Source organism: Pteronotus mesoamericanus, unplaced genomic scaffold (assembly GCF_021234165.1).
Source record: "Pteronotus mesoamericanus isolate MK-2021 breed Mesoamerican mustached bat unplaced genomic scaffold, CSHL_Meso_final contig_94, whole genome shotgun sequence".
In the NCBI taxonomy this organism is placed as follows: Eukaryota; Metazoa; Chordata; class Mammalia; order Chiroptera; family Mormoopidae; genus Pteronotus; species Pteronotus mesoamericanus.
The window spans coordinates 16,713,586-16,738,540 of NW_026555285.1; the positions used below are offsets into that span (position 1 = coordinate 16,713,586).

Below are 24,955 nucleotides of genomic sequence, written 5' to 3' on the forward strand. Positions count from 1 at the left end.
AGTACATATAAGTACTTGGTATTTTATTAACCGCTATCTTAAGCTTTATTTAAGGTTGCAAAGACAATAAAAAATAAATGTTTAAGAGTTACATTTAAAACCTTGTATATAATGTAAGTAAATTCATGTTTTAACTTCTCCAGAAAACTGGTAGTTTCTCCTTTGCACTACCTGATTTTAAGTTATGATTATACATACACATGGAGATGTTCTTCTCTCATTTATATATGACAACTTAGTTCAAGGCACACTGAGACTGAGAAGACTAAATGTGAATGTGCTGGAGGCATTAGAACACATTTTGTAAACAAAACCTGAAATTCCTTTGCGGTGTGACATATTGCTGATGCAGTCAGATATAAAATCACCACAGTCTGGAAAGAGGCTCTTATAGCATCAATCATAATTGTCTATGGTTCCTTTAAATTGGGACATTTAAATAAATGGAACATAGAGAATCAAACTTCCTGAAGGCATCTTATTGTCTCTAACACAAAAGGATAAACAGACATTAACACACTTTTAAGAAAGGCCAGGAATAAGTAGACTCAGACCAAGAGAAGGATACCAAAAGTGGAATATTTATTAAATATTCCATTGTTAAGAAATATTCTCCACAACTTCAAACAGATATGGTTCCTCTGGTCAGACATTGCCCAGTGGACGATAAAATAAGGCAACTGCTTCAGGCCCTTCATTTTGAGGGAAAGAAAAATGAAAGACCAAGGATGGAAGAGGTAGTGCTGCTGCTAGATAGGTGGCGAATTCAGGGCGCACAGAAGAATTCTTGTAATTGGAACTCGACCTCCCAAAACGGAGCAAAGGCATCACAGCCAATCACAATCCACCTGTACCCATGATTATAGTCAGTCCGCGGGTTGCCTATTGCTCTTCCATGTCTGTTTTTTTCATACTATACTGTGTGTGTGTATAGATACATTGTGTATATGTGTCTTTACACACACACACTTTTAGAATATACGGAGTCTCGATTTTAATGCAAGAGCTGATTTTTATTTTTAATGACCTTAAGAAAATCTATAAATCTTTTTGTGGCTCAGTTTATATTCAACTGAATAGCAAAATGCCTTATACTTTCTAAAATCTAGATCATAATATTATCAGTGATTGATGCCTTTATATGTGGTATCAATCTTTAATTCTTGGATGAGCAACAAAAATTTCTTATAATTAGTCAAATCACAAAATCACAAGGAATTATAACAATATAGTCACATGGGATAGGTTTTGATATGCTTTGTCTTGTGAAATATCCATACACAGGAAATGTTGCAGGTAAAATGAACTTATGTAAATAAAAGCCACATTTGAAATGCATTCAGAAACTATGATTAGATGGAACATACGGTGATTCATTTGTAAAGTGAAATTTCAATTACCTCTTTTACCTAGTAAGTTCAGAAATCAACACTGTTTTATCATCTACTCAATTTATAAACTCTCACCTAAAATTATTTATGTCCCAGATAGAGACACTACCCACATGGATTATTTATATATCCTTAACTTCTGTCTAAAAGAGAAATTGTTTTCTGCCTTTGCATGTCCAAACCTGTCATTGAACATTTCATTAGAGTCTTCCCCTTCCATGAAGCTTTGTTCTCTAGAGCTGTGAGTGATAATTTTTCCCACTAAATACGTATAGTATTTGTAGTCGATTGTAGTCATCTGCAATGACATTGTAAATTTTCCCTTGTAATCCAGTTCCCTAGTAGTGCTTAGTTTTTGCCCCATTTTCTGGGGGGTGGTCACCTCTGATTGTCAGCTGCTTCTCTAAATGCTGTGTTGCACCTTCTTAGTTGTTTTAAGTCTAATCATCTACAACTGCATTAGTGCCTATTATTTCTTTTGCTCTACTGTCATCAGTCTTAAACTTTGGTGGGAAGGGTAACAAGTCAAAATTCTGATGAAAGTCATGGAACATCAAACCACATATATACACTTTCCCACAAACAGTTCTGACGTCTTGTTAAGAGCTAATCGAGTCCCTCAACGGTCATGGTCCTGGACAAGAGGCTGCACTATTTTCATGAGTGTTTTTAACTGCTTGGTTCTACAGGTACTACTTTCTGCCCCTATCACTGCTTATAAGGCTTTGAGCTTTCAAATAGGTACTTCACAAATCCTAGTAATTTTATTCTAATATGTGGGAATATGCCTATTCTCAAGAATCAATTTGGTAAGTAGGTTAAATTAAAGCTGTAAGTATTATCCAATAGTATTTTTTAGATTTTCAGATATGAATCAAAAGTTAATGAAATATGTGGAATATGCCTGGGCATACTTAAAATAGTACAATTCTATTAAAAAATGTGATGGGAAAGAAGACCAAGAGTAAAACCATGAAAATTACATGGTTTTGTCCTAACAGCTAGAAAGCTCTAGAAGCTACTTTTATTATAATTGTTACCTATAAAACAACTTGCTCCCAAAGGAAATAAAGTGGAGCTTTGAATAACTGGAATTACCAACAAGAATGGTAAAACTGTGATTTAACTGAAACAATTTTGGAAATAGCCAAATTTTCAGAAGTTTAAAATGACTGTATGACAGGACAGAATAAATGGTTACATTAATGTGGTTCTCTATGTCATTACTGATGGGCTGTTCAGTAAGAGATGGTGAGCCCTGGCCAGGTAACGCAGTTGGTTAGAGTATCACCCCAATACATCAAGGTTGCAGGTTCAATCCCAGGTCAGGGCACATACAAAACCAACCAAGGAATGCATAAATAAGTGGAACAACAAATTGATGTCTGTCTCTCTCAAATCAATAAATAAAAGTTTAATGAAAAAAGAGATGGTGAAACATTCACACCAACAACAACAATAAAAAAAAAAACAAAACTAAACAACTCATCATCACTCAAAAGAAAAAAACAAATGTAGGTGTTTCTTGTGTCAATTGTTAAATGGCAGATAAAAGTAATGCTCATCTCAGTAGTAGTAAGGCTTTATTTTTTCCCCAGCAAAAAGTTCTATATTTGTAAAGAGCTTTGGAAAAATAGGTGAGCTATAACAAAATAAATATTGGATAAAATTCATTATAAAAATATTGATATTAATCCAATCATTTGATATTTTTGTGAAATCTATTCTCTATTCCTTTACTAGGACGAAGGCCAAGTTCTCATGAATTTCTATCTGAACCACTGTAATCCTCCCATTTGCAAGGTACACTGACAACCAGATCTGTGTTCATACATGCTGAACCACTGACACTTGGTGCTGGCCACCTAAGTGGCAAGAGTAAGATTTGGGATTCAACTCCTGGTCAACAATTATTGCTCATTCCCTAACTACCTAGCACTAATATATTCTCCATTTATTCTTATATCTTGCCCTCATTATTGTACTTTCCCTACAAAAGATTTCTGCTATTTCCTTTAACACATCTGATAAGAACCAGCTTCAGTCATACATGTCCAGTACCTTTTATACATCTTCTTAAATACCCGGGATCTGACAGCCAGGCAGCCCGCTGGCCAATCTGTAAGTATTCCTTGAACTTCACTGTATTCCCCGCTTCTGGGCACTAGGGAAAACAGTAGTTAACTAGATAAGCAAAGTCCCTGCTTTTATGAAACCTACATTCTAAAATAAATGAAATAGTCAGACAGCGATAAGTATGATGAGGAAAAAATTTTGTGATGTAATGCAGAGTGACCGAGGCTAATTTATGTTGGGTAGCCAGGGAAGTCCTGACTACGAAGGCAACATAGACTGAAGGAACCGAGGCGTGACTAAAACAGCAGTGAGCGCTAAGCTGTGCAACAACCTTTGTGAGTGTATCACGAGTTCAGAGAAGAAAAAGATCACTATAAATTGAAGATTTGCAAAGGATGAGGCACAGGATATTTTAACCCATCTTGTAAGTTTGTTAAGAATGGGTTAAACAAAAGACAGGCAAGAGAGAATGAAGGGAGGAGAGAGAAGACCAATTTAAGAGAAGAAAAATCTGCTACTATGTATTACCCAACTTCCCACTCCTGCAAATGGACCATGTATTATACAAGTTTACATTTCACCCCGTTCCTCTCTTCTGTTTAACTTCTTAACTATAGTTCAAGTAAATAGAAATGTACTGAGTTCCTTTACCTCAAAAATGATCTATTTTATGCAGTGTGGAATAGAGATAAGATGTCTTTAAAAAAATTTATTGAGATAGTTTTAGCATCTACAGAGTAATTTCAAGAGTGACTAAAACATTGCAATGCAGTGGAACAACACAAAAGAAAATGCAAAAATAAAGCTGGACTGCAAAAGAAATTTAAAGACTATAACACAGAAAAGAGTCAAGTAACTTGTTACATAAGTTGTGATAAATATAAAAACATAAATGTCTAGGAAAATGATTTTTTCCTAAGAGACTTGGAAGGGGTAGGAAGAAAAGGAAATAGAAAGATTAAGGCTTGTGCAAGGAGAATTTCAAGGGTAATATTCTAGGACCTATTTCTTTTCCCTTAAAACAAGAAATATTCCAGAATTTGAAGGGCAAAAGAAAGGAACAAGCACTGCATGACACAAATCCTGGCATTTTCTTAATTTTCTCACTGATAAGAATTTAATATGTATATTCACCTCATATATAATAGTTTGTACATAACAATATTAATGACCCCATCTCAAATTTGTGTTAAATATTTCTCAAACATTTACATTGAAACTATTTAACTGTAATTAGATTTCTGACCAGGCTTAGTAATTGTAAAGTAACATCATCATTACTAAAAATCAATGTTATATGTATGAAATAATTGTTCATGCCTTTTAAAGGATGTACTAAATTCACAATTTTTATACTAAAAAGTATATGCAAAGAAAATAATAATACAATATACTATAAATAATAATAACACAATATACTATAATTGAATGCTACTGGTCAAATTTTCTATAACAAAATTGTATCACAATTTAGGACAATTTAAGAGTATTTAATAGTTCACTAAATTATGATTGCTTATACATATTGACTACTTGTAAAAATGCATCCTTAACAACTTGGATAATATACATACTCTGCCAGGATTGGTTGATGAAGCAGACATTTGATATGTACTTTAACTAATAAGCACTAAAAATTAAAATGAAGTTTGCGTGTTAATAACCCAAACTTTGTTAAATATATCTTTACTCATTGTGCATTTTCATTTCCAAAACTTCCATTTTCCAAGATCTAAGAAGTTCACACTTTGCCATTTTAAAAGGGTATGTATAAATGCATTTAATAGTCAAGATCTCATTTGTTGTCAGTCCTAATTAAAGTAAACAAAGCTTTGCAATGAATGAATTTAATTACTTCGATACTAGTATATCTAAAAAGAAAAGCAAACAAGTGCAATCTAATCTCAGCAAAGAATATTTATGATCATAAGCTTTGTCAATAGCAGAGTGCACCAAGTGTTCATATATCTGACTTCCAAGAGATACGTGAATGCTAATCAGTTCATTAGAAGCTTCTAGGTTGTGATATTTAGCGACAGGATATAGTAGCTTTCATGTCCATGGAGTATAATTGTACTCAGAATAAAAAACTGTTTCCAACAAAGCATCATCCTTCCTGTTTCTGATTTCCTGCTACGTGCTTTTGATGAGCCGCATACCTTTCAAGAAGCCGACATTATTCCGCTTCTTGTCACACGAATACAAGTGGTCCTGAGGTTGTCTGCTGAGCACGACTCTACAACAGTTACTCTAAGCTTAGAAATTTATCTTAGGTTATATGTTCTAGAAACCTAACCTTCATAATTAGTACACTCACAACATACTGCCAGAAACTGTACGCAAGCAAAACCTTTTCTAAAATGCTCTCTATCTATAGGGAACAATAAATAAGTACTTCAATTACCATTACTTAATGATTAAAATAAACTCACATATGAATATTTTAACGTAATAAAATGGGGAAAAAGCTAAGAAGAGTGAAACGAATATAACTCTGCAATAACAAATTTTACAAATTTAGTTTTAAAAAGCATATGTTGCCAAATGCGAAGGTACTGCAAAAATATTTTTTATAAATACAGACTTCATTTTTAGTTAGGAAAAAATAAAAAGCCATCTCCAGTGCAGTGATAAAGGCGTCCCACCTCATAAAAGAAGGAACTGGGTAGGCAGGAAAGACAGGAAAGGAACAAACACATTAGCCTGGATTGATTGTCGCTGGAGTGCATTTTTAAGATATTTCCCAAAAGATACAGTAAAGAAACCTAAAATGGAACTAATTCACAATCAAGCTGAAAGCATATGAAAGAAAATTTTTGACAAGCCAAATAATAATTTTGTGATTTGCCAAATCTCAGGGGAGAAGCGACAGAGAGGGGAAAAGTGGTTATTTTACTTCAAGTAACTCCGTTTAAAGTAAAATATTAGGAGTGTCAATTTATAACAGCTCATTGTAAAAGTGGGTTATCCTTTCATGTAGAATTCTGAAGTCCATATGGGATTTTAATAATGCATAGTAGTAATACTTCATTATAACACAAAAGATATCAGTCTCTAATTTCACAGAATGGTTTGCAAAGCAAATCAACATTAGTTTCAGGAAATAAAGTTTATTACTTCAATTACTCATTAGAGTTTAAGCCACAAAGTTAGCAAAACCAAGATAATTGAATCTAAAAGAAACATCAAATTAAGCAGGACACAAGCCTCATGCTATTAATTTTATGTATGTATGTATATACACATACACATTGATTTGTCAATTTTATTTTGGGTTTGGAGAATACCTTCACAAGCAGTGATGGTGACAAATTCAATTTTGACTTTGGAACTATGTAGTATTTCTAAAGAAAATAATCAAGTTTCTGAAACACGAGTTAATTTTTAGCATATACCAACACTTGAAATTAATCTGAGTAGTCACTCCGCTTTACAGTCTTATCTGCTTGCCGAAACATTTCAAAATATCTATATCACAACATCACATTAGATTCAAACTTCCTCAAATTGAGGTTTCATATCCTTTCAATCTAGCATGAACATTAGAAGGAAATAGGGCATGTGGAAGAAAAAGATGAGAGAAAATATTATCCAAGTTGATAAAAAGGGGAAAAAAATTGAAATTCACAGAATACATTTCTGTACCGTTCATGATAAATAAACACTTTGATAAATTTTCCTGTAAGAAAGCAAAGATTAAACCTACAATTTGGCACTACAGAATCGTCTCTGGTTATACAAGTATACTTAAAATGTTAAATAACTTTTCATTCTACTTTACTGATAATTTAAGTTATTTAGATATCAAAAGGATATGGACATCTTTGTCACAAACTTATCATGCAAGTCCTCAGGAGGGGGAAAGGTTTCCAAATCTCTCTCAAGCTGTTGAAGCTGCCTTCCCATCTGCTTCAAATTCTTTTCCAGCATTTCTACAGAGACTAAAAGAGAGTATATTAAATGTCTTGAAAGGATGATATTATAATACATAAAAGGTAAAACAGTGTAGAAAAAATATTTGTGAAAAATCTTACAATAATAAAAAAATTTATAATAAAGAAAAGGTAAAATTTTAAGCCTTTCAATTTTTAAATCCAGGAATAAAGGAAATTTATTAGGAGTCTTTAAGACATTAGGTGAAATTCAGAGCAGACCACATGAACAAAATGTATTTAGGAAATGTTGTGTTTAAAATGAAGAGTTCTTGACCTCTACATATACTACAAAATAATCAGTCTGTTCAGATGGAGAGGCAAAGAAAGGCTATATATTTTAACATTAAGCCTGTTTCAATATAATTTTAACATTCTTCAAAATCATGATCTCTTTCAGAGGGAACAGTGAGTACATGAAGGACGCAGGGAAAGTGCTCTCTATAGTCCAAGCTGGTCAACAGCAGGAATGAAAGGAATCAGAGGCTGAGCAACAGGTGGAACGGTATCAAGCTTTCTTTACTGGTACCCTGAACACAATCTGCAGTGATTATCATATGAAGATTTTCTTTCTATGACTTAAAGTTGCTCTCACAGTGCACAAGAGGGGACAAATGGTAAAGCAGGGCATTAAGACACTATCAGAATGGCCTGGCCACCCAGCAGGACAAACATTAAGTATCACTTCCTAATGCCTTTGCATAGTCAATTTTAGAGGACAGCTGGAAGAAGAATTAACAATATGTAAAGACACAGTGGCTCAAACCAAATGTTTGGATAATTGCTTTAGGTTCAAATGAATTTTAGTTAAAATTTGTTTTGATCCTCACTAATGCAAACAGTATGAAATGATATTAAAAATGCACATCGTAATTTTACGTATGCTGTGATTTTCAGGCTTCAAATTAATCCAGAGGAAGAGCTGTTAAGTCAGGTTTCACCTGTAAGAACGTGAATATCCTTGAAAGCAATTTAATTGCCCAACCAAATGGGATTCTGTTAAAAAAAAACTATGGTTTGTAATCTTGGTTCAATAGAATGGAATAGAAGGGAGGCATGAAAAATGTTGTATGGTGACAATTGACTTTTTTTATTTGTTTTTTAAACCACCTGCATACAAAATAACATTTGTTATTCTAACATATTAATAGCTGTTAAGAAAACCTTAACATGTTTTGTTGTAAACACAATTAGCAAGCTAATTCTCAGATACAATGTTTAATGAGTCCAATGACTGAACTCTTCAGAGAGCCACATATAATAGTTGTGCCTAAAGAGCAGTAATACTTTAACCTTTGGCTCCCACTGTAGTGAAGCCATTTTGAAGTTATACTGGTGCATATTTTCTCCATAGTTTTTTGCTACTCATGTTTCCCCAAATAACCACCTTATGCTCTGAATTAGATTAAAAAAAGAACTGTATTAGGAGCATAATAATAGTAGCAGTAATGGTTGTAATGATCATAGTACTGATAATACACTGAAAAAATAGCAGCTAAAATTTACTAAGTGTGTATGTGTATCAGGTATTGTCTTAAGTGTTCTGCATTAACTTTTTTAACCCTCACCAGAACCCTATAATAGATATTATTATCCCTACTCTACAGATGACAAAACTAGAGTTGAGTAAGTAAGGTAAAAGTTAACTAAGAAGTGGTAAAACGAGAAACTGAACTCAGGCAGTTTAATTTGAAGGGTTATAGTTAACCATTTATCTATACAGAAATTATTAACTACAGACATTATTTTGTTTTTGCAACCCCTAGCTACCTACCTGTAGGAACACTTAAGTAGAGATATAGTTTTCATAGAATGGCTTTTTTTGTTTTTTGGTATGCAAGTGTTCTTGCCTAGTGCAATGCCAAGTAATCCATATATGGCTAAACCAAGGAGAATATACCCAAGGATTCTGGATGGATGGATGGATGACAAATATGCTACTATATTTTTTAAATGAACACTTAACTATAATGTGGTACCCATCACTGAACAAAGCCACATACTTAAAATATTATAATTTAGTCTGTTGATTCAATTTTATTATGCACACACATCAAGTTTGGGAAAGACATAGAAAAAGGCCTAGTAAAAGTCTGAGGGTCTCCCATACGAACAAAGAGCACAAGCCAGACAACGGGTGGCAACAGAGCTGGATGGTTTTTTTCTGGCACAAAATACATTATGCCAGTACCTACCAATTCTCCAACACTAACTGAGTATCTTCCAGTTCAATTCAGACACTACTTGGAGTTAGCACAGACCCCGCTCGCTTAAGAACTCAGTTCCACAAAACTGCCGTTACTTCACACAACCATCACAAGTCCCAAGGACCACCCATATTTCTGGCAAATTGGCTCTAAATCCAGATATTCCCATGCCCCCTCCCTCTTACCATACTTTCCACAACAGAACTCAGGAAAGCACCATACTCTCTTCCAGTATTAGGATAAAGAATACAACTCAGGAACAGCCAAATTGGCGACACATATAGGGTAACGACTAGAGGAGAGAGGACAGTTGGTACCGAGCTTGCATGCCCTCTCCAGGCGCACCACCCTCCCAGTACACAATGTGCTCACCAAAACAGAATCCCCTTTACTCTGGTTGTTTCAGAGTTCTTATTACAGCTTCATTACGTAGGCATGATTATGAAATCATTGGCCATTCGTGATAAAACTCAATCTCCAGCCCTGTTCCCCTTCCTGGAAGTCAGAGAGTAGAACGATGATTCTAACCTTGTAACCGCATGGTTGCTCTGGCAACCAGCCCCCCATTCTGAAACATCTAGGATTCCCCTGACTACCATCTGCAGGGGAATCTCAAATACAAAATAAACTATTACTTAAGAAATGCCAAAGATTTTAGGAGCTCTATGTCAAAAAACAAGAAAAAGACCAAATATATTTTTTACTACATCTTGTGGATACAGAAGTGCATGTCTGGTCAGAGGACAGAACTCCAGTGCCTGTGAAGAGGTGTAAGTGAAGTACATTTTTGATTAATGAGTTGTCATCCTCAGAGCAAACAGCGTGGGCTGCCTTCAGGGGAGGCCAGCTGCTTGAAACTGAACACTGAGCCATCCCAGTGAGTAAGCGCTTCTCAGTGGAATGAAAGAAGAAGGGCTTACGGTTCAGATGAAAGACTTCCTAGGTGATCCTTTTAGCCTTTTCCAACTCCTCGGTAGCCAGTGGGTCAGTAGCCATGTTATATCATTGTGATTTGTAGCAATTTCTCAATGGCTCGGTTTCCACATCAGTGGAATGGGCAGAATCCTACCTCCTATTTTTACCTCACAGATATCTCATAAAATATCAGAGGTTATAACATAGAATGAAGAATTTTTTTAAAATAAGAGTGCACTATGTAGTGTTATTATTTTTAGAACTCAGTAAAAAAAAAAAAAAATGAAAAGCTTAACCACTGAAATATGAGTAGGTAATATTAGAATCAAAGGAAAAGTAAATGATCATCATCACCATTTCATCACCAGTGTTTTAGAAGTCAGGCTACGAAGAAAAGTTGCTCGTTTCAAGAGTAAAATATTAGTAATGACTGCAGCATATTCAGACATTTAAGACTGACATCATAGAAAGTAACCCTCCTTAAACAATGGTTCTGTGGCTACTCCACAGATGGAAACCCCACTAAGCCGTAACTTATGCTTCATCAGCAGCCTCTCAGTACATTACTTGTACATTACAGTTTGTAGGACTTCAGTGCAATTGGCCAATTTTTCACTGTAGGTTTTTAAATAAAGACCAAAGCACATCTGGAAGAGAGAAAAGCAGGTATAAATTCCAGGCTAACAAAACAGTCTAATGTTTGGGGCCATCTGAAGAGTAAAACTAAAGAGCATTAAAGAATTTCCTTAATGTTTTGTTTTTTCAGCAATTATATTTCTAGAGCTAGCTCCTTTATACACCTTCAAACATAGTTTTAGCCACACTTTTCATAATGTCAAGTTCTTTGAGGTCAGTGAATGTATTTTTTTTTTAATATTAGAAATCCAAACTAGAGCAGAGAGTTTTAAATTGTACACCCTCAAAGAAGTGTTAATTTATTGATGTGTCTATATGTGACCTGTGAGTGAATTTTATCTTTCACCTTTGTCATATTTCTTGACCAAGAAATTAATCTTACTTTCTATTCCTTTTCATTATTTAGAAGTAACAAAACATAGCCATTATCAAACAAAGCTGATTAGATTATTTTAAGGCAGTTTCACTCAGTTAATATTCAGACAGGTGTGATGTTTCTGTCACCTCACACATCATGTGGTCTCCTACTGTTTTTCTCCAGCGCTGTCTTCCTGCTGTACATGGGGGCTTCCTGACAAACATTAATCTACTGATGTCCCTTGCCTGCTTGAAGCCAGCCAGTAAACTGCTTATATGACAACATCTGAGCTCTAACCCCAGTCTGGCTTGGCTCTACCACTTATTCATCAGCGTTAACTTCCGAAACAACATCCTGCTTGTGCTTTCCCCACCCCATTGCTCTTCATCCATTCTGCACCTGACACTGGGAATAAGGCCCATTTGCCTCGCCCCCTCCACCCAATTCATCCATTCATACTTTATAACAAGAGTTAAAAACTCCATCCAGCCCTCTGGTAAATTGCCCTAACTACCCATCACACCTGGTAATTACTGCATCTCTGCAATTACTACACTCTATTACTTTCATTTTTTCACGTGCCTTCCTCTCCCAATTGACTGGGATTTTATTAAGGGGAGATGCCATATTTTATTCATCTGTTATTTTCAATTACATAACATAGTACAAACACTCAAATCTTTGTTGAAGGAATAGATTTTGGACTTAACATTAACCTTTTGAGGTAAAAGGAGTGAAAATGAGATAGGGAAATACAACAGATTAAATATCTAAAATCTTAAAATCTAAAATACAGATTCCTTGTCATTATAATAATTGTACACTAAAGGTGTTAAAGAAGCTTTGAACAAAAATTAAAATCATAACTATAAATATTTAAGTTTAATACAATCGTGCACATTGGCTTTCTGCAATACAATGGCTTCCATGATTTACCAGGTTAAAACTTCAAATAAGAAAGGTAAGTAGAGATTACTACACATATTTGTAGTGAAATAAGAACCTTCTTTGAATGTGTCCTGGAGTTGGTTATTATTTCATAACAAGCTTACAAAGAATGTCATTCATGATATTAAGGATCATGATATATTCCAGAGAAATCTCTTTAAAGAATGCTTAAACAACAACTTATTACCATAAAGCAATTTAAACATTCAACCTAAATTAACCTTCAGACACTCATTGACACAATTGTTTTGAGAGGGAAACTAGAGACTACAGCATTTCAGGCTCCCAACAAACAATTTTTCCTAGAAGACTGTAATAATAAAAGTATTTTTATAAAACTATGAGAATATTTCATAAATGCAAGTTATGGACAAAACTTCAGTAGCATTAAAAAATCTTAATACTAAGTAGGTCTATAACAAAATCTAAGTTATAGAATACCATTATAAAACACATCACTATTGTGAAAATGTACAAGGTTGAAAGAAGATGATAAAGAAACACAAACTCAAAATAAATTGCAGCGTAGTTCATACCAGGAAAACATAAACTGAAAGAAACAAAAGCCAGTTATCCTCACCAAGGCCCTACCTTCCTCTGCTTGGCTTGTCTTTCTTTCCACTGTTCTGACTGTTGATGGAACCCATATAATCATACAGCATAACTTGCATTCCCCAATTAATTTACTGTATTCTGTGCAGTGAGCGTTTTGCTGTTATTGCTAACATTGCACTGCAAGAGAATGGCCTATACCTACTATGGAGCCTGGGAAGAGGATAGGGAGAAGGCAAGCAGAGGAAATCGTAGGCACTGCCAATGAAAGGGTGCCAGTCAATGCTGCTGCCCCATTCCACTCTCGCTGGGGAGACATCATCAGCTTGGTTTTCCTCAGCTAGGAAGAGGGTTTAAAGGCAAAAGTAGCTTTCAGAAGAGGAAACAGTATTAGTGGAAGAAGTCCATGTAATAGAAAATCATGTTTACCTATAGTACTTTGAGAATTCCTTTCTATAAATAAGATGTTCAAGAACATGGCAAATGTCAAACAAAAGTGGTCTGTAATAGAGATGTTTGTAACAATATTCAAAATATTCTCTCAGGATAATGGTTTTGTCTGCATGTATATGGGGGGGGAGGTGTTATTGCTTTTAATGTGTCCCATGGTAATATTAAGGACAAACTGACTGACTTGCAAATTATGAGATGAATTTTCTTATATGGCTATGTGTTGCCTAACAAGCCATGGCCTGCCCATTGCTGGACTTAAAAAAACTCCAAAATGTTCCTAATGTCTGGATCTTTCCCCTGAACTCCAACTGTCTTTTGGACATCTTTCCTTGATGTTTAATAGGCATTGTCAAATCACATTTTCAAACCAGAACTGCTCATCTTCCTTCTCAAATCCACTCCATCCCTCTTTCTCTCATATCCCACACACCCAATCACTGGAAATCCTATTGATTCTACCTTCACTGTAGATTCATTGTCTAAATTCTTCCTACCACACTTGCTATTTCCCCCTGGCCCAAGCCAACATTTTCTCTCCCTTGCATTATTAGTACAGCATCCAAGTGGTTTTGTCACTTCTGCCATTGTTTCTTTACATTTTTTCCCCTAACATAACAGCGAAAACATCTTAAGAAAATGCAAGTCAGATGTCATGCTGCTCAAAACCCTTCCAATGGCTTGCCATAGCAGAATAGTGGCAAATCCTTACAATGGCCAATAAGGTCCTATAGGATCTGAAACCTTTCTGACCTTATCTCCTAACACTTCCCCTTCCTCCCCCTGTTCCGGTCTCAGTTCCGCAGCATCTTGGGACCTGCATGCGTGCTCTTCCTACTGCCTGGAGTGCTTCTCTCAAATACTCAAGTGCCTTGTGTCCTCATACCTTCTTCAAGTTTTCCACAAAGGCCGCCTTCTCTACAAGTCCTCTCTGACCACTCAACATAAATTCCAAAACACTCTGCCCTGGAATTCCAGAGCTAACTATCTGATATAATATACACTGACTGCTTTCTTTGTATTCACGTTCTGTACTCAGTACTTCAAATGGGGTCTGGGACGGAAGAGGCATTACATAAACAACTCATGAAATAATGAATGAATAAATCTTATTTAAGCTACTGTTATTTTTTTTTTCTGTCACTCAAAGTCAACTCTAATCCTTGCTAATACTAGTACCTAGGACAGTGTCTACTATGCAGCGAGAGTTCAATAAATTTTTGGGAAACAGTTCTTTTCTTAAAGGGTCAAAACATATCAAAAACTATTAATAAGCACTAGTGCTTTTGTCCTTAAAATATGTAGTTTGTCAAACAGCTGCTGAGAAACTGACATCACAGCAATAGACAGGTTTACATAACAAAAGGGTCTCCCTACTGAGCAATTTTAAATCTATCCTTAAAGATGACCTTCTGAGAGGAAAGTTCTCTTTAGGTTTTTCTACGAAGGTGAGAAAACATCTCTTTAGATGTTTCTATCACTTACATCATTTATCTGAAGTGTTAGTTCCTATTTTTTTATGGCACTCCTTAATAGCTCTGGGCTGGTAAAATTGGCTTTTAAATAACATATTAAAACTTCCAATAAAAAAAAATTAACCTCCAAGTTGCTGAAGACTTGCTGGAAGACTAGTTATTTTTAAAGGTTATTTAGTAATAGAAACCACTTTTCTATAGGGTTTCTATAAAGAAATCTTATCAAAGTTCAACTATGAAATAAAAATAGAATGTCAGGCTGAAGCACAGGAGGGAAAATAGAACTCATTTTCCAAATTCCATTCCCTATGCTCCAATTGGTGAAAATGCATTGAGCTGGACATTTGTGATTTGTGTGATTTCCTATATGGATATTATTCTCTAGTTTGTAGAAAAGTGTAAAAATTTTTCAGTAACAGAAATCTATAAAGTTCTTGGCCTTGCATTCTAAAGTTTGCATAAGAGTCAGGTAAGACACAGCTGGACTCTGTTGAAATGTCTTGTGAGAATATATATTAAAATTCTATAATATACTGGTTCACAGAGACTCACGTTTACCTGCACCATTACTGACACCATAGGCAGATCTATGTCAGCTAGAAATAATCATTGGAGAATAACAGCAACAACAACTATGACAAATATAGAGAATATTCATATAGTGCTTATTAGGCTTTATTCAAACTTTATGAATATTTACACATAGTAACTCATTTAATCCTCACTACAAACCTCTGACTTAGCACAATTATACAATCCCCATTACAAAGGTAAAAAACAAAACAAACACACACACACACAAACAAACAGAAAAACTAATTCCCAGAGAGAAAAAGGAACTCATCCAAGGTTAGACCTTTATTAACAGGGAATCCTGATTGCCATTGCCTAGTTTCAGAGTAATAACAGCTTCTCCCATAATACAATGCCTATACAACCTAACTGGGATTACATTTTTATTTTGCCCACTGAAATCATCTATTGGAATTATTTTAACTGTCACTATCAGTAGATAAAAATTCCAAAATTCAGAGCATATTATGAATTTTGGTTTTAACTGCTTCAGTATTTGCATATGACTTAAGAAAAGGGTGTTCCACAAGCTCATCAACAACTGTTAAACAACAAAATGTTTCACAACATAACGATAAATGCTGTCCATATACACCCATCAGTGTAATTTCCCTTAGCTCAAAGATGACAAGGCCACCTCCATCACTGATGTGACTGAGGACAAGGATGGCTGTCCTGAGTTGAATAATGTTGCCCCAAAATCCATGTCTATATAGTAGCTCAGAATATGACTTATTTGGAAATTGGATTTCTGTAGAGGGAATCTGGTAAGGATCTTGAGATAGCTTCCTGGATTTAAGGTGGGCCCTAAATCAAGTGGATGGTGTGTCCTTATGAGGAGAGGTGAGGGCAGTGACATGCAAAGAAGGCAGCATGAGACCGGGGCGGGGGCGGGGGGGGGGGGGGGCGCGGGAGGGGCAGAAAAACGCCAGGGATTGCTGGCAGCCACGAGAAGCTCAGAGCGAGGCATTGGATGGTTCTTCCCTGAAAGCCTGCAGAAAGAACCAATACTACTGATACCTTCATTTCAGACTTCCGTAGTCCTCAACAGTTAGAGGATAAATTTGCTGTTTAAAGTAACCTAGTGTGTGGTAATTAGTTATGGCAGTCTTACAAAATTAATATAATCACTAATTCGACATGTTGTAAGCTGCATAAACACAGCAGGCAATTCTACCTGCTGTATATCTGATCAACTCCATGCCTCCCCATTTGGTTCCACGTCAACCTTGTGAACAATGTGATTCAGCAGATTGCCATAAATGTGTTTTTCCCATCCACTGCTTACATTTCTTTATGGTATACAGATTTGCTTTGTTAAGCTGTCTTTAAGAATGCTCTCACTCTGAAACTTTCTTTCATCTACCTTGTGTGTAATTTCCCACTTCATGTTGCAAAACTGAGGTACAGTAAATACCGCTTTACAGCCAGCCCAGTCTAAGAGCCCCAAGACCTTGGTCGTCGCTGCTGATCCCGCCCTGTTACTTGATGTTCGCTATGGCTCATAGGTGACACTGATATAACTGTTTGAGTAGCTATTTCAAATCTGTAGCTGGCCAAAAATCTGAAAACACTGTAAACTGTTAGTTTCTCGAAAAGATTAATGCTGTATTGATGCTACTCCGTCCGCTAACCTCCAAAAAGATATAGAGGTCTTCCTGATGTAGTTTTCTTCTTCATCATCATCTATCAGCCCAAGCACCAGCCGACTCAGGAAATGTTCCCTGCTCAGTATCTTAAAAAACAATCTTTAGCCGCAAGTAGTTCCCCCATGCCAATGTTCTTCAATGTCAGTCCACAGAATCCTTCACCCTTACAGGGATTTTGGGCATTTCTTTCTAAATTTCTATCTGCTGTTTTCCAAAATATTTTATATTTGCACTATAAAATACTGCACGAAAGTCTCCGATTTAAACTTCTGATGTCAACTCTTCATAGACAATCCCTAGAAATAAATGGGCAGAATTTAAAACAAAACGCTGTTCATCAAACTTGGACCTTGTGGCTCCTGGGCAGTCCACCGTGCCCAGGGAGCACTGTTCATATTTTTCCTAAGTCCTGTAATTGCCTTGTGAATGGCCCAGTTATATTTCCTCATACCTTATGTCAAAAGTGTTCATTTTTACAAATATTTCCCTTTTAGTAAGTACATGCAAAAGTGTACGAATTACATTTTTTAAAAGTTTAGCTTTTTAATAGTTAACTTGTAATAATATTAAAATTATGATTCCTAAGTATGGTTATTAAATGGCTACAGATTGTCAAATTAGATCATTGAGGCCTAACTACATAGAAGTCCACAGACTAGCTTTATAGACGTGTTACTCTACCATCAACCTGTAAAACCAGTGCCTCCAGCTAGGAAACACCAGATGTTTACACCATGTCCATAGGATAATGGGCAAAAAGTATACAGGCAAAACCATCTATCCATTTCTCCTCTTTTGGAAATGTGTCAAAAGATGATGCAGTGTAACAAGACTTTATCAGCTATTTGCCTAAAATAAAATTACAACTATTATACTAACAAAACAGGGATACGTGGCAAATAAATATACATTGGGATATAGTGAGTAAAAGGCAAAAGATAAAAGACTTACTACAACTCAGTATAAACGAATGCAATCTAAAATAAAATCTAGAAGATACCATAGATCTAACCTTGAAATTAAATGTAAATATTCATAAATATATTTATTAAAAATACCCCAATGTTTCCTTCTACATGTGCTAATTTACATGTCATGTCTATTCAAACAAAGGAATTGAGACATACTTGTAATTATTTAAAATCTTGTGAGAATTTGTAGTTTGTACAAAAACTGTTGATATTCCCTAACTGACTACTAGTAAATAAACAATCTGTGCAGCTGGTCTGTGACTGTTTCTTCCACTGATGTGATAAAGTTAAAAAAAAAATCATTCAGGTTGACTAATCTATTCTATAGCCAAAAAACTCTAAGCGAGACAAGTTAGTGTATTAGTTTGCTAGGGCTACCATCACAAAATACCACAGGCTAGATGGCTTAAACAACAAAAATCTATTTTCTCAAAGTTCGGAAGTCCAAGAAAAGGTGTAAGTAGGTTTGGTTTGTTCTGAAGTCTCTCTCCTGGGTTTGCAGGTGGCTACCTCCTTGCTGTGTTCTCACATGGTCTGTCTTGTGCGCATGCACATCTTGGGTGTCTCTCTGTGAGTTCAAATTTCCTCTTCTTGTAAGATGACTAGTCAGGTTGAATTAGGGCACATACTAAAGGCCTCATTTTGACTTAATCACCTCTAAAAGCCCTATCCCATATACAGTCATATTCTCAGGCATGGAGTTAAGGCTTCATTGCATTGGGACAGAATTCAGCCCAAAAGTGCATATAGATAATTTTTGTGCTTCACTGACAATTCAATGAAAGCAGTAACCTACATGTTTGTCTTCTCTAACAACATTATTTTAATATAAATGCCCTCCTAGCAACAATGTGTACTATCAAATTACTTCACTATATTGGGAGAAATGTACAATAATGCATATTTTCAAACACTTTAATATCCTACAATTGATTTAAAACATGAAATGAATTATTTAGTTCACAAAATTATGAGGCCCCAACCTATAGTGTTCATGACAGAATGGTTTCAACTAACGCAATATTACTTATGTAGTTAACTTGCTACACAATACATATTTTAGTAGTGAATTGACAACATACATTTAAAGTAAAAAGTACAATTGAATTAATAATGAATATTTAAAATATATATTTAATGTATATTAAATCACTAATAAATTTTAATTGCCATTTTTGGAAGTCTACAGTACAAGGAGGTTCATGGAAGCCTCTGAAAATGCTTTTTGCTTGTTATAGCAGATGAATTCGAAATTTTCAAACACTATGCAGTTTCCAGGTGGCAGCCACCTGGAAATTAAGTGTTCTAAGTGTTCACAGTAGGTGAATAAAAGACAAACATTTGGTATTTAGTAAGGCGTTTATCATAAAATGTTGGAAAGTCAGGAGGAATTGAAAACTAGGAGATGTATTTGAGTAGACAAATATTTGGGTTAGACCAAGAAATTACTAGCTAAAAGCAAACAAATAAAGTCTTAAAAGCAGAGAGGTCTTTAAAATGGAGAGAAAAAAGTCAAATATATCGAAGAATGCTCCTAAGAGCTAAAAATATGGAAACAAAAAAGTGACAAAAATAAAAATAGGCAATCATTAAATCCGCTCTGAGAATACACTGAATATTCCCCTTTCTCTAGAAGTTGATTACATTCCCAGCAGTTCCAGGAATGGTCTCTAAGATATAGTAGGAGTTTTAAATAGTGGTCTAAGGTTTTCTGTAAACCTATAGATTTTAGATTTATCCTTAAGGACAAAGTGGAATACACAGACTGTCGTGAGGTTCCCATTACAGACCATGAAAACGCACCAAAGAGAAGGTGACATTTGCTTGTTATTCGATGAAGGAGAAAACTAAACACTTTAGGCCACAGCTGCCACTTCCCATAGATCTAACTTAGAATCTACACAGAGCTCTCAGCTGAGGTGGCGAAAGGCTGTAAAAAGAAAGGGCAAATGAGAATAAGGAATAGAAGGAATGGGGCTAAGAAGGATTTTCTCAAGTAATTAAATTTTGGGGAGGAGAGGTTAAGGGAACAGGAACCAACAGCCATGTTTTATGGCATATTGTGATCTACAGATTGAGATGTAGCTGGAGATGGCAAGTAAGCTGTTAGATCTACAACTGTGGAGCTTAGGAGAAAACTCCCAGATATAAATTTGTGAGGTATTAATGTCATGATGGTATTTCAGCCTTTGGGAACTGAAGAGATCACCTGAGGAGAAGCTAGAGGGAGAAAAAAAGGGAAGGGCTCAGTAGTAGGCCGGTAACAGCAGCAATACTTAGAGGTTGCTTGGAAGAGGAGAAGGAAGTAAAGGACCCTGAGAGTAAGAGGGAGGAGCCAACTGGGGCAGAAGCCAAAAGAGTGACAGAGCTCTAGTTGCACTAAGACAGAAACTATGCCTTGGATCAGCGGCGAGACAAGAGCACAGTTTCTGGCACAGACTAATCATACAACATAAGCTTGTTTAATGAATGAGTGAGTAACTTACAGAGTGAACTAGCGTGGCATTTCTAGAATTCAGAGTTGATTGTCAAGGTAATAATGAAAATATATGCTAGAGCTATGATAACCCTATAAAAGAGCTGAACAAGGTGACATTGTAAACTTACCTTTGTTTTATTTTAATATACATCAAGAACTCCACAGTTTTGTCATATTTTCTCCTCATTAAAAAATATCATTCCAGTTTAATAATGAAACAGGTTATGTGAAATAATCAATAAAACTTTCATAGATTAGAGTTCATTAATTTCACTTGTTTAGACAAGGGAAAATGTATTCAACCCTTAGAAGTTCAGAAAGGAAAGAACTATCACAATCGTATACAGAAATACAATAATGACCCGAAATATTTTCACTGCAATACAACAGATAAGCTGTAAGCTATTATCTCTCAGAAAAGAAGCAGCCCTAATGAAGTAGATTTTTGAAAATTGTCATCCGGGTAAGCTCATTAGTTGCAATGAAAGTTCCCCCTGCTGATCCAAGAGTACCTAATGGCCAAGATTTGTTATGTCTCAAAAAACAAAGGTACTTTTTAATTCATGAGATAGCTCACTAAGGAGGTTTCAGATCTGGAAACTTTTAAATAATGATATATAAGAGCACTGAAATCCTCCAAAGCAAACCAACTTATTTCATCCAAAACATCTCATTTATTCCTCCAAAATCTCATGCATTAATAGGGTAATACAAGCATAGAAAGAAATTATGCTCAACAATCTCCTGCACTACAAAAAATTATCTCAGTAATGGCTATTCTATTTCAAATATGAAGTTTGCTGCTCCCTGTGAAACACATTAGCAGTATCTGCTGACCCAACCACATATGCGTTCCTCTGCTATAACAGATGGAATCTGAAACCCCCAAGGCCCCAGACTGCCCCACAGAAACACCAAAAAATGAAAACAAACAGAAGAGTCTAATTATCAAGTTACAACTCTGCAAGACCTTATGAAAGTTAAATAGTTTTCAAAAGCAAAATATTGTAATGTTTGTACAGAATTTTAAGTACAATCAAATGACTCATGGTAGATAAATGATACTTCAAAAACTTAATTTACAAGCAGAAACTGCCAGAAAATAAATTCTACGATAAAAACTGCATCTGCAAAAGAAGTATGTTCAGGATTACTGTTCAGTTTTAGAACTACGGGGAAAGATGGTGAAGTGATGAGAAACACAAACCGCTATTAGCAAAAATGTTTGCATTGTTTTAACTCCTCCTCAATACCTAATGTTTACATAAGCTATTTTACTCAAATACCTTTTCATTAGGAGAAAAAAAAAAAACTTCCTCTATATTTCAAGGCACTTTGTACCACTTTTTCATCAGCTATACTGTTACTTATCAGGTATAATGTTCATCAAGAACACCCATTTTCAATTCTTTTTCATTCTGTTAAGTCAAATTTTATTCTAAAATTCCAGAATTCTCACAGAGGAAAGTCACCTTCTCCAAGTTAAAGAACCGAACACTTGGAAACTATTTTGAGTATCACTGAATTATTTTTAATTTTTTTCTCTATGCCCTTTGGCCTTATCTCAGGTTTAATATATGAAATAATTTCAATTATTTTCATTCTTAAATTTCATACACACACACACACACACACACACACACACACACACACACACAATGTTCTTATACCAAGCACATTTTAAGGTAGCACAAAGACAAAGTTAGTGATTCAATTATCATTAGAGCATTGGGAGGGAGGAGTGAAAAGTAAGGTTAAAAGTTCGGTTTTGGTCTTAAAACTCCAGATCAATATTTCCAGCACCTGCTCCCACCCCAAGGTTGTATGAGATATATACTTCAAAAAAACATATCTCATGAAAAAGTGTCAAAGAGTATCTCATTTTATCTAATCACATAACCTTATGCCATAAATTGCTACAATCCCCATTTTATAGAAGGAAAAACAATTTAAATGGGGTAGGGAATGATAAAAGTGAATTTTTTGATTTAAGGAGTATTTACTATAATATGGAAAAAAAAAAGAATCCTTCTTTAAGTTAACAAATTACAAACTTAAGAAGGAAATAAACAAATTACAAATCTTTGGCATTACTAATGACCACTGCTCAACACAAAAACAGTACAGTCTACCATTTCAAGTGAGTTATCCTCTAAAACACATATGCATACATTTGTGTGCCTTCGTACAAATGTGTATTCATAAATTGGTTGTTGTGAGCCAATTAAAGTCTCTCCCCCGTAGGGTCAATGTGATATACAAATAAAAACTAGATTTTTCAGGAGGTCAAAAAACTAAATTTGATCATATTATAACCAAGTATTAATAATAAGTCCTAACTCTTTTATATTACCCTTTATAACCTGATTAAACCCACAATCGGGGCTGGAAGCAGGTGAGAAAAGGAGTGAGCGGAATCTCTGGAAGTTGGGTGTCTACTTAGACAGAGAAAGCAGGCCCCACTCGCAAGGTGGGTGGAGACAGATCTAGGACTTGAGCCAACGGGACGCTGATTACTAGCGCTTGGCTCAGATCCGCAATAGTCCCCGAGCGCTTGTGAATGACATTGGATCAAGGGAGCATGACTGGCCACCAGTGGAGCAGGCTCAGCAGCAGACGTGGGGCTGGCAGGTACTCACAAGGTTTAAACTGCAAAGCATCAGATTTTTAAATACAGGGCCTCATTATTTAATCATATTAAACTGACAGCTCTGATAATGACAATTCATAAAACAAATGTTCTACAAATTCTATTTTTAAAATGACATATTCAGTATGAAAACACTGTGACAAAATAGCAAACACGCTCAAATAAAAGGCATTATTTTCTGTCTTTAAGAACTGAAGACCCAGAATAGTGGAATGTTTTCTATAAAAGCACAAACCTTTGCTTGCTTTGTCCAAATGTTCCAAATCATCCACAAAATTCAGAATATCAGGGTACTTTTCTTCACATATTTCCACCAGAAAATGAAGTAGTGTTGTTTTCTGATCTGCTGATTTTGTGTCCTTTAGCTAAATAGAACAAGAAGTAGGAAAAAACACAAACATATTTTGATAATCTGTCTGCCTAGTTAAATAATGTTAATGTCATATTTTCTAGATGAGAATAAGAGAGTAAAATTAGACAATCCTATTTTTGAAAATCAAATATTTAAATACTTGAAAAGCTACTCTTTACATATTGTTGTTTGGTCAAAGTCATTAACATCAATTGAATAGGAGGAATAACTAATCCAATCTGGTATGCAACGTTTTATGGAAAAAAAATGTATGGTAAGTACCTAAGAAAACAGAATAACTTCAAAGTCAATACGACAGTGTTTTTAAAACACCCCCACATTCGACCATGTCTTTCATTTGGAACATTCAGAGAGAATGCCCACTGTTTACTGCAGAGCTACACATAGAGCAGACGACACAGTCTTTCCTCAGGAGCTATTTAATGAAAAAAAACAAAGGAATAGAAAATATGTATCTACCCCAGTGTGACAAACAGTATAGTAAAAATAATCACAAAGTGCATTTAGGAAGACATGACGTCTAAACTGAACACTGGTAGAGAGGAAGATGTATGGGATCGGGGAAGAAAAGAAAAAAATCCAAAGCTCAATATCACGGGCAGAAGGAGCAGCTTTCGCCAAGGGCCACAGATGAGGAAGGAAATGGCACAGCCGAGGGGTCTGCAGGGCTCCAAAATACAACTGAGTGATGGGGAGGGCAAGAAGGTAAAAAGATTTAAATCTGGAAGGAGAGAAAAATAAAGAAAATAAAAGGAAAGGTAGCCATGCAATGGAAACAGGATACCGACCCCTAAAAATTTGGTTTTTAAGCACATGAGGGATGACCAGATATACATTTTAGAAAGCTCCCTCTAGGGTCGTGTGGATAAAAGATTAGAGCAAGGGTAATAACGGAAGCAGAAAGAGTAATTTAAAGAGATGTAGCAGTAATCCAGGCAGGGAAAGATGACAGCCCGAGCTGAGGTAATGCTCTGGGAATAGAGATAATGGGACAGAGTGGACAGGAAACTCAGGTGGTGCCATTAATTGAGACAAGCCAGAAAGGATGAGAACAGTTTGGGTGGGGTGGGCAACGAAAACATCATTTCAGCTATGGACAAATTGAGTTTGAAGTTTTTAAGTAACATCCAAGTGGAAATGTCCAAAAAAGACAGACTTATATAGGTATATAACAGTGTTTCGCAACCTTTTTTCATTACTGCCAGCTAAGGTGCTTTTCAAGGAATTTTTCCCCCTCATTGTTTGCACTCATAGAATTTTTAAACCACAAGTACACTGTACATGTGTTTGTGTGCTGTATGTATATCTGTGTTTTATATA

The 24,955-nt window shown here is 35.5% G+C and overlaps 1 protein-coding gene across 3 annotated transcripts in view; it reads right to left on the bottom strand.

Moving 5' to 3' along the window:
* DIAPH3 (diaphanous related formin 3) overlaps window positions 1-24,955 on the bottom strand; it is a 459,782-nt gene that overhangs the window by 155,892 nt on the left and 278,935 nt on the right. For all 3 annotated transcript variants that reach the window (XM_054586406.1, XM_054586404.1, XM_054586403.1), the window contains 2 exons: window positions 23,498-23,627; window positions 7,284-7,408 (listed from right to left, as the gene is read on the bottom strand). In XM_054586406.1, the coding sequence (XP_054442381.1) occupies window positions 7,284-7,408; window positions 23,498-23,627 (255 nt within the window). The remainder of the gene's footprint in view (window positions 1-7,283; window positions 7,409-23,497; window positions 23,628-24,955) is intronic.